The sequence below is a fragment of the Dunckerocampus dactyliophorus genome, chromosome 10 (genome assembly GCF_027744805.1).
Source record: "Dunckerocampus dactyliophorus isolate RoL2022-P2 chromosome 10, RoL_Ddac_1.1, whole genome shotgun sequence".
Classification (NCBI taxonomy): Eukaryota; Metazoa; Chordata; class Actinopteri; order Syngnathiformes; family Syngnathidae; genus Dunckerocampus; species Dunckerocampus dactyliophorus.
Window position 1 is genome coordinate 9,518,339 of NC_072828.1, and position 10,120 is coordinate 9,528,458.

General features: G+C 47.0%; 3 protein-coding genes across 8 annotated transcripts; 2 read left to right on the plus strand and 1 right to left on the minus strand.

Annotated features, from left to right (window-relative positions):
* Positions 1-251: 251 nt before the first annotated feature.
* Positions 252-3,542, plus strand: dbt (dihydrolipoamide branched chain transacylase E2). Its single transcript, XM_054788498.1, has 11 exons — positions 252-335; positions 857-1,007; positions 1,119-1,194; positions 1,299-1,480; positions 1,577-1,704; positions 1,772-2,018; positions 2,086-2,252; positions 2,327-2,404; positions 2,493-2,684; positions 2,753-2,824; positions 2,885-3,542. Exons 1-11 carry the CDS (start codon positions 294-296, stop codon positions 3,050-3,052), a joined length of 1,503 nt encoding a protein of 500 aa, XP_054644473.1. The 5' UTR covers positions 252-293; the 3' UTR covers positions 3,053-3,542.
* An 85-nt stretch (positions 3,543-3,627) lies between these two features.
* lrrc39 (leucine rich repeat containing 39) lies at positions 3,628-7,287 on the plus strand. 6 transcript variants are annotated; one of them, XM_054788509.1, is made up of 9 exons: positions 3,629-3,752; positions 4,232-4,460; positions 4,606-4,714; positions 4,782-4,938; positions 5,008-5,282; positions 5,368-5,513; positions 5,583-5,735; positions 5,861-6,068; positions 6,548-7,287. In XM_054788509.1, exons 2-8 carry the CDS (start codon positions 4,348-4,350, stop codon positions 6,030-6,032), a joined length of 1,125 nt encoding a protein of 374 aa, XP_054644484.1. In that variant the 5' UTR covers positions 3,629-3,752; positions 4,232-4,347; the 3' UTR covers positions 6,033-6,068; positions 6,548-7,287. The 6 variants fall into 6 exon arrangements, 5 of the variants coding, with proteins under 5 accessions (XP_054644485.1, XP_054644484.1, XP_054644482.1 ...); XR_008572581.1 differs by lacking the exon at positions 6,548-7,287 and having other exon boundaries at positions 3,628-3,752; positions 5,368-5,476; positions 5,861-6,007; XM_054788510.1 differs by having other exon boundaries at positions 3,628-3,752; positions 5,567-5,735; positions 5,861-7,287.
* Positions 6,101-10,061, minus strand: trmt13 (tRNA methyltransferase 13 homolog). Its single transcript, XM_054788503.1, has 11 exons — positions 9,941-10,061; positions 9,461-9,507; positions 9,080-9,146; positions 8,950-9,012; positions 8,444-8,513; positions 8,270-8,376; positions 8,017-8,202; positions 7,079-7,151; positions 6,930-7,001; positions 6,480-6,822; positions 6,101-6,316 (listed from the first exon to the last, which is right to left on the minus strand). The coding sequence occupies exons 1-11, from the start codon at positions 10,049-10,051 to the stop codon at positions 6,145-6,147; spliced, it is 1,311 nt and encodes a 436-aa protein (XP_054644478.1). The 5' UTR covers positions 10,052-10,061; the 3' UTR covers positions 6,101-6,144.
* Positions 10,062-10,120: the final 59 nt, after the last annotated feature.

Genomic DNA, 10,120 nt, shown 5'->3' on the forward strand with positions numbered 1-10,120 from the left:
GAATATGTAAAATGTGAAAGACGATTGAATGTACAAAATGTACATAGAGCCCTAGCATTTGTTTTGAATCAAATAAGTTTTTTTTTAGGTCTGACATTGGCGTCGAATACTGTAGTATAGGTAATGTTTTTTCATGTTACAGTTTTTGCTGATGTTAACTAAAAAACTAAAAAAAAAAAAAAAATCAACTTTAGTTCAGAATGCTTTTCCTTGCTGCGGTCAACTCGAGCTGCTGTCACTGCAAGCTGATTGGCTGCTGGCGGGGCGTGCAGCTGTGACGACAGGGAAAAAATATGGCGGCCATGATAAGAGGCTCCTCTGTGGTGTTCAGACTGGTGAGAAATTGCTTTTAACGGACAGGAACCTTCAAATGTTTCAGGACGCGGTCGTCGGCGTGTAGTCATGACGTCCTACCACGTCACAGCGCGGCTCATTAGAACTTGTTAGCTGCAGTAACGTTTGTGATACGTTCATGCTAACAGGCTAGCACCAAAACAACGAGCCATTTCCCAGAAGCTTTAGCACTTGCAGTTAGCCTTGTACTTTGGAAAGTTGCTCACCAGTTGATAACTGGTCAATGACAGTTTTGGCTCATGACTCTTCACAATACACAATTGAAATAGAAAACATTACCATGCCAACGAGGTTCAGTCATGAATGACTGGATGTACATTAGTGATCTTAACAGCAATTCAACACAGTGTATTAATTTATAATGCTATGGAAACACATTATTACTTACACTATACAAATAAAACACGGTCTTACTTTGTTATGTTATTTATCACTAAGGAATTGAGGTGGAAATACACTCAGCATAATGAAGACTTTTGAGTTGTGTGTGATGTCCTTTCAGGTGATCCAGCAGTACCGCCAGCAATGTTTACGAGTGCACAATGTGCGCGGCCACACGTGTCTTGCCTTGCTTCCCACCGCACTCGACAGGAAGTTCCCAGTGTGCATCAGAAGCTTTCAGATGTCGAGCCGGATGATACACATGTCAGCAGGTCAGTATGTGTTGACAAACGGCATAATGGCACGCAAACCTCACACCTGATTGGTCCATTTTCACGCTGATGATGACGATGTCACTGATGATGCATGCTTGTGTCATGCAGCGGGTCGCGGACCCATCGTCCAGTTCAAACTGTCGGACATTGGCGAGGGAATCATGGAGGTGACGGTGAAGGAGTGGTACGTTTCACAGTGAAGGCAACACATGACTTCCTGAAGCTCTTTAGTGCTGCTTCCTGACATCTTTTTCTGTGGTTGTGCAAACACGCTGGGCGTGCTTGCAGGTATGTCAAGGAGGGAGACAAAGTGTCTCAGTTCGACAGCATCTGTGAGGTCCAGAGTGACAAGGCGTCTGTCACCATCACCAGTCGTTACGATGGCGTCATTCGAAAACTCTACTATGACACAGACGGCATCGCCCTGGTGGGCACACCTCTGGTGGACATCGAGACAGAATCCAGTTCAGGTGTGGATCAGAACACACCACATGGTCCGAAAGGGTTTTTTGTTGTCTATAGAAAGAGCTTTCTGACCTCCACCACAACCGCCTGTGCTTGTCCAGACCTGATCCAGGAAGAAGACGTGGTGGAGACGCCTGCCATGGCTCGAGAGGAACACACCCACCAGGAGATCAAAGGTCACAAGACCCAGGCCACACCTGCTGTCAGACGCCTCGCCATGGAGAATAATGCAAGTCTCTTCCCAGTCTTCCTCGTGCTCTCCTAGTGTTCTGAGCTTTTGACCTTTGACCTCTCAGATAAAGCTCAGTGAGGTGGTGGGAACAGGTAGAGACGGACGCATCCTAAAGGAAGACATCCTGAACTTTCTGGCCAAGCAGACGGGAGCCATCTTGCCCCCGACCCCGTTTCAGGAAATCCAGACTCCACCTCCTACTCCTCCAATTGCCACTGCCGGGCCCGCAACGACTTCAGCAGCCCTCAAGGCCCAGCCCATCATGCCCAAACCTGTCTTCACTGGCAAAGATGTTACTGAGCCCCTCAAAGGTCAACCTGACAAACCTAGGCTAAGATGCAAAAGTTAGCATAGCTCATGAGTTTGTTTGCTCTCCAGGCTTCCACAAAGCAATGTTGAAGACTATGACGGCGGCTCTCAAAATTCCTCATTTTGGTTACTGTGACGAGGTGGACCTGAGCCGCTTGGCGGCCCTCAGGGTGGAGCTTAAGGCTGTCGCTGAAGGTCGAGGCGTCAAACTGAGCTACATGCCCTTCTTCATCAAGGTAGCCTAGTTGTTCTTGAGCATGATGGGTGGATTTAACATTAACACATTAACATTGTCCTCTCATTGGCTCAGGCCGCCTCCCTCAGCCTTGTCCACTTTCCCATTCTCAACTCCTCATTGGATGAGGGCTGCCAGAACATCACGTACAAGGTGAGGCAGCGTGGTATTATAGCTAGCGTTAGTTAGCGTTACTCTGTCCGTGAGAATGTTTTTTAGCATATTGTGTTCTGTGCGGCAGGCGTCTCATAACATTGGTGTCGCCATGGATACCAGCCTGGGCCTGCTGGTTCCCAATGTGAAGAACGTGCAGCTTCTCAGCGTCTTTGACATTGCACAGGAAGTCAACCGCCTGCAGGCACTCGGCGCTGCCGGTCAGTTGGGAACGACCGACCTGAGCGGAGGAACCTTCAGCTTGTCCAACATTGGATCAGTGAGTTCTGATGGAACCTTGTGATGCTTAGGATGTTCACGTACTGACATGCCGTGCTTTTGGGGTAGATTGGAGGGACGTATGCCAAACCGGTGATTCTTCCTCCAGAGGTTGCCATCGGAGCTCTGGGGAAAATTCAGGTGGGTCCATCTTGTGATCCTGCTGTGTGGTGTCGTCACTTCCTCTTTGTTTTTCTTTAGATTCTCCCGTGCTTCGATGCTGCCGGTCACGTGATTCGCGCTCACATTATGAATGTCAGCTGGTCGGCGGATCATCGCATCATTGACGGCGCCACCATGTGTCGCTTCTCCAACATGTGGAGGGACTATCTGCAAAACCCAGCCAGCATGCTACTGGACCTCAAATAAAGCCCCGCCCCCTACCTTCTTCCTGCGGCAAGCCTTTGTTCTCTTTCGCCATTTTCTCGTGGCCTTCGGGTGGTGTGCTGAGTGGAAGAGGCTGGCCCTGGTTAGAGGTGGTTTTCCAAGGGGCTGTGGTCACATGACCCCTCCCCCCCCCCACTGCAGGTCAAGACTTGGATCACATGACCATCAAGAAACAAGCACAGTACCACAGCTGTAGCGACACCCCCTCCCACCTCTGAGCTTTTGGACCTTTTAATAGATGAAGATAATGATGAGGTGGATCCTTATTGAACCTTTGAAGACAAAAAGTTGAACTTTATTATGCTGTTACCACCTCATCTTCAGCATCATCATAATCACGCTGGTGGTCTTCTGCCACCTGTAGTTAATTTGTTCTGTATTTTTGAACAGTTTCAGAACCTTTCCAGTGGTGTTTGACGACGTTCTCGTGTGTTTTTTTCTTTGTTTTATTGAAATCGTGTTCGTTTCTTAGGGGAAAATAAACTCAAAACTACTATTTGATTTGTCTGTCACTGAAGACCACCTGTTAGTTTTTCAAGTAACTAGTCGCATGTGTGCTCTGTCTCCATCTGCTGGAACACTGACACAACTACAAGTCAATCAGAGGTAACGTGACCTCGAAGCTAAATTTATCCAGCTCGTCTGAAGTCAGATTTCAGTTGCAGAACACAAGCAACACGAGGTGAGGGTCGTAATGCTGGAAAATAATTCCCGCTTAAGTATTTTCCGGCAATGTCTAATGTCTAATACTTTTGTCCCATTAGCCACTACATAGTAAAATATACTGCTGCTATGCTAACTACTCCATTAACCACGGTACTGTATACCGCTATGCTATGCTAATTGCTACCACGCCCCCCCCCCCCGTTTTGAAATACTATTGAGAAACTGATATCTATTTATCTGTACTGTACAGACTGAACCTCAAACTGAAACCAGAAAAATGCAACAAAATGGAGAGCTGTGATGCATCCAGGTGTATTCAAGTGTCAAATTGCATATTGAGTATGATACATTTGTAAATGTTGGCAGGTCTGCACTATCATTGAAAGTACTCCTTGCCTGTCACGACCGCCCCCACACCAACAGTTCACCGCGCATCCCCAGGGAGGCAGGCCCCCACTATTTGAGAAGCACGGGATTAACTGATCGGTCTTCCAGGTAGATGACGTCACACACCAGCTGACATTTTACGATGGGACGAGGTGCTTGATGGCAGGAGCGCCGGGGTCAGAGGTTATCCTGTACGCTGTGACATCACAAGGTGGACGGAGGTTATGGCGGCCATTGTGATGTGTGGCTCGGTCAGTTCCATGAAAGCTTTGTGGGAGACCAAGATACAGAATGTCCGGGACCACTGGGAGAAGCAGAGCAAGAGGCCGCGCGGCAGGTTGGACTACGGCTCCATTTGCCTTTTAAACTACAAAATTTGCCCAGTTTGGGATGAAGACATGTTTGCGCTTAAGTCGTGTAGGAATGAGTCGGGTTCTAGGCGTCTGCATTACTGACAAACGTGCTTCTGGCCTCCCGTACAGGTTGAGCGTTGGCATTTGGGAGGACCGAGAGACTCTGGCTCGCCTCAAAGAGAAACTGGCGACTGAAGATGGCAGACTGGTTCTGCGCTTGGAGCACGAGGAGTGGAAGGTGACGTCGTGGCTCTCGACCTGTGACCCCCTGAATACACGGCTAACTTTGCGATGTTGTGGTCCAGGCACTGCCGGGCTGCCTGGTCCAGTTGAGTCAGGTGCAGGAGTGGCAGATTCACCGCTGCGGACTGCAGAAGATTCCCAGCTTCATCTCCTCCTTCCAGAACCTTCTGGTCCTGGATTTGTCCCGGAATGGGGTCGCTGAGATCCCAAAACAGATTGGTCAGTCTTGTGTCCTAGATGATACCGAATAAATAAGACAAGCTCTGGATAGTGTTGTGATGTGCTCAGGCGGACTGACCCGGCTCAGAGAACTGCTGCTCAGCTACAACAGAGTCCAATTTGTTCCAGAGGAGCTCAGCAACTGTGAGAGTTTGGAGAGGTTGGAACTGGCAATGAACAGAGACCTCCACCAGCTTCCAGATCAGGTCAAAGTATTTTTCTTCTCTCTTTTGTCGATCTTTGTAGGCCCTCGGTGGATTGGCTCTTCAACCCAACCATTCAAGGACGCTTGTTCCTATGCATGCTTGAATGCGACTTGCAAGAAGCATGAACAGAACCAGCTTGTGGGATGTTTTGTTGTCGCACCAGTTCTGTTCAGCTGCGTGAGTTGTTGCAGATCCGACTGACATGGTTCTGTCACCTGTCCAGTTGAGCAAGCTGAGGTGCTTGCAGCATCTCGACTTGTCCATGAACCTGTTCAGCGTCGTGCCGCCGTGCGTGCTGCGCATGCCAGCGTTGGAGTGGCTCGACATGGCGGGTAACTGCCTGCACTCCTTACCCGAAGACATCAACACGTAGGTGAAGGGTGCTGCTATGCTCCACCTCCCGTCTACCTTTCAAAATGTAGTGCTTGCTGTGTTCAGGATGGAGAAGTTGCACGCGTTGTGGCTGCAGAGGAACCAGCTGGAGAAGCTTCCAGAGAACATCAGCAGAATGCCCAGTCTGGACACGCTGGTTCTGAGCAGCAACAGACTGAGCGACATTCCACCCATGATGGAGGACATGTCCAACCTCAGGTCAGTATGTACTTTCTGTCTCACGTCTGGACGCCATCCCTAGTGTCCCTCCTCCATCACAGAACACAGATGATTAAACACAATCAAAGTTCAAAAAGGACTTCCAGCTCTTTTTGTGGCAACAGGTTCGTCAACTTCCGGGACAATCCGCTGACGCTGGAGGTCAACATGTCTGCCACAATGCCGTCTGAAGACGACGACCGTGAGATGTTCGGACGAGACTTCATGCTGATGTACATTCAGGAGGCCCGGAAGAGAGCGCATGCTGCTCTCAACGTGCACAGAGTCGCCTGCTGACCCCCCAAAACTTAGCCAATCACTCATCCAAGTCAGGTGACTGATGTTTTTTTCACACACGATTGATGTCAAAGTTTGTTTTTATTTGCAAAAAATCAGACATCAGATCAAGTCAGGAGGAGGGCGTGGCAGTCAGCAGGACATTTTCCAGGGTCACGTGACTGCCAACGTAACGAGTGAGTCGGCCGTGGAATCCTTTGCTGCGGAGGAAGTGAATTCTCCCGCTGTCAATCAGAAGTTTGCAACGGCGTCCCATTTGCTCACGCTCGGCTGGCGACAAAAACCTGCCAACAAGTCGCAGACTACATGATGCTGATATAAAATGAGCACACTCATCACTTGTCACATGACCAACTTATTAACAAGTCTGATGTTCATTAAAATGAGATTATGTTCTGTGCTACCAAACAAATATCTGATGAAATGCTTGAGGTGAGAAATATTTACCCGAGCACATCATCTGTCTCCTCTATCGGCTCGTGTTCTTCATCCACTCTCTGATCGGCTGCTCGAAGGCCGCAGGTGGCCCAGCTAGACATGCGACAGAATCCTGAGAACTCTGCGGGACCCAGACCCAAGTCCAAGAAGAACTGCTGACCCACATAATGATGCCACTCGCAGCGATGATGACAGCACAGTGCCACTGCTAGGCCCAACACTGGATCAGGACCGGAGGATCCACAGGAAGCAGGTCTGTCATCTGCTACTGAGCAAGACGACATTTTGAGCCGTTTCATTGGTGGCTCGTGTTGAGGCGCTGATGTTTCCAGCAAACAGCGAAGAGCAAGATCTGACCCAACAAGAATAAGATGATGAGTTTATTTCTTTGGTTTGTCATTTGCATGCGTGATAGAGCTGCACCACGAGCACCGCAGCGTACATAAGCGTAGTTCTTACCTGTCGCTGCTCCACATAAATGTTTCCCGACCCCTACGAGCGGCAGCCGACGCTCGAGCAGCGGGACTTTACCTGCAATCAGTCACATGACCAGAGTCACATGAGCAGACACACAGGAGAAACAGCAGAGGGCGACGCCGGCCTCTTACTCAAATCCAGGTGCTGAATGTCGATCTGCAGCCTGGCAAACTCCACGCCGGCATCCTGATGCTTCCCGTCCACCTGGACCAAGACATAACATTTTTCTTGTACAGTCGCCCCTCACCACATCGCAGAATTTCACGGCTTCACTATACAGCGTTTTTTCTAAAATATATTAATCATTCTGTTTCGTGGTTGAGCACTGACTGTTATTAAAGTATGCATATTTAAGCAAATCTGACATCTTTTTGCCTAAATCAAACATTTTCAAGCATAAAAATGGCTATATGAACTAAAATACAACTATAAACCATTAAGAAGACATTCATATTGTAAATGTAGTATTCTACATTGGTCACTAGGTGTCAGTAATTGTTCGGTGAAACCGCTGGAACAACAGGCTTATTGCAGGTTTAAATATCTCACAACAGGCACAATAATAACATTACTGCCTTGCGGCTGTAACCCGTGACATGCTAAAATTCAACTCTGAACCCCGGGCGTCACTTCCTAGCCTTCACACAGAGCACATTTACTGCGACACACATGAGCACAAGTGTGATGTCTTTAATGGCTTATTTTCTCTGATCATGTCTACTACTGTATATTGGGTAGCGAGAGTGTAAATGTGACTATAGGGGTTTTAGTTCATGTCGAGAGGGATCTACTAAAGTTAAAAACTGTAGAAGATCCTAAACAGGTTTTCTATGCCATAACTGAAAATAATCCATTTATAAAGAAGGAATCTAACTTAGCAGAAATTCACTTGTCACGGTCGGGTCTGGGACCACTTAACTGGGATAAATGAGGGATTAGTGTAATAGCTTTTATTCTGAGGAGGTTTTGGCCATTCTGTGTCCACCAATCAACACACTACCAAATAGTGGCACACATCAAAATTTTTGTACCCCACATGACTTGCACTGCAACGGCTTGGGGGTCTCACCTTGAAGCGGGTGCTGCTTCGTTCCACCAAAAGCAGCTGCAGGTCGTCTAAGGCTGATGGCTGGTCAGTGGTCTTCAGTGCTTCGTGGATCCAGTGGGAAAGTTTCCCTCGACCCGCTCCAAACTCCACGAAGCACCGCCCACGCCCCAGCAACCCCAATACCTCCAGGTGGGCTATGATGGAAGACTGGGGGGGAGATAGGAGCGGTTGTCAGACGGCGTGTATTCCCTAAACACTCATGGGTCTTCTCTACCTGCTGCTTAAGGTGTTTGTGGGCGGAGTCTCCATTTTTTGGGTTATTGAGTTCCTCTTGGAAAACAGGATGAGACAGGAAGTGTTCTTCCAGCTCACAGTTGAGCCCTTCATGAAGCACACAGACACAGTCAGAGAGAGAGTCAGACAGCTGGACTTGGAGACAGTCAATCACCTTTTGTAGCAGTCTTCAATTTGTCCAGCAGATGTTGTAACTGAGTCTTGGTTCTTTCACACAGACTCACCTGTTAACACAGCGTGTTACCATAGCAAGATGACAGTCAACATTTCAATTGAACAGTTATGAATTGCTACCATTGTAACATGACATAAAAGTGAATGTTACTATAGTAACGCTATCATGGAAACATCACAATAAAAGTAGGTGTTACTACTGTAACACTACCATGGTAATATTAGAATAAAAATTATGTTGCCATCATAATGTTATTGTGGTAACATTAGTAAAACATTAAAATTAAAGTGGATGTTACCATGGTAATGCTACAATCGCAACGCTATAGCAACATTACAATTTAAGTGGATCTTATCGTTGTGATGCTACCATTGTGATACAATATCAGTGGATGCTACCATCGCAACGCTACCATGGTAACATTACAATGTAAGTGGATGTTACCATAGCAACAGGTGGGGGTGTAACACGAAACTAATTGTTACCTGCTGGGGACTGTGCTGATCTTGGTCAGCCGAGCCAGCATTGATGTTTTCTACGTAATAAAGCTGACAAGAGAAACATGTTAGCGTGCGTGGGCACATACAGGCAGTACAGGAAATGTGACACGCTTACAGGTTTTGGTTTGTCTCTGGAGTTGCATTTCTTCAAGTGTTTGTCCAATTTGTCTTCACTGACCGTGCTGAGGACACATCACAAACAGTGACATGCGATGATTGAGCTGTGGCTAATTTGACTTTAGCTACCATCTTAGATTAATTGCCTCTTGACCCTTGCCTTCTGAACACCGCAACCCTTAAGCTTGCCAAAAATCAATAAAAGATGTGATGTTTTCTTGGGAGCTAAAACTGTCAGCAAATGAAATAATGCACAGGAACGTTTCCTCTACTAAATAAGAATACAGACCAAAACATGAGTAAATATTACACTTGTAGCGTTACAAAGTTGGAAACAATGAATGCATTAACATGCCAATCATAACATGAGGACACTCACTGTTTGTGGTCGAGAGGGCAAACGATCCTCCTGCTGCCGCCTTCTTCCTGAAATAGTAAACACATGACCTGATCACACTGCTCACCCATCATGATTTTCTGGCTTCTGTCAAGCAAGTTTGGCCTTCATAGCATAGTTTCACAGACCATGGAATGGGAAATATGAAATATGAAATGTTATTTTGTTTTCGTATTTAACACCACAAGAGGAAACTATAGCTTTTCCTTAATTTCACCCAAAGCCGGGGTTTAATAATAAATTCTTGATTATACAGTACAGTATTTCGGCTCAACAGTGCAATTTTATGAGAAAATGTGTTCATTTTTTCTGAATTTAAATATTTGACTTGTTAGTAGAAATGTATATTTGTATTAATGCACTGTATTGGTTGAACACCCTCATCTGATGGTGTGACTGGATCTTCCTTAGCTCGAGCGTTCATCTTCGTGCCCTTAAGTCACCAAACCCACCACAACTCACCATGGTCGCATGTTCTCCACAGAACCTTCTACCTTTGGCGACGACCATTTTACAAAAGCGTTTCTTTTTCTCTACATAAAAGCTACATCTGCCGCTTGTGGGCGCCGCCATGTTGGCCGAGTAGCTGTGCTGCGTTCACGTGTTCACTGATAACTAGTAAATCTAGTGTTCGATTTTTCA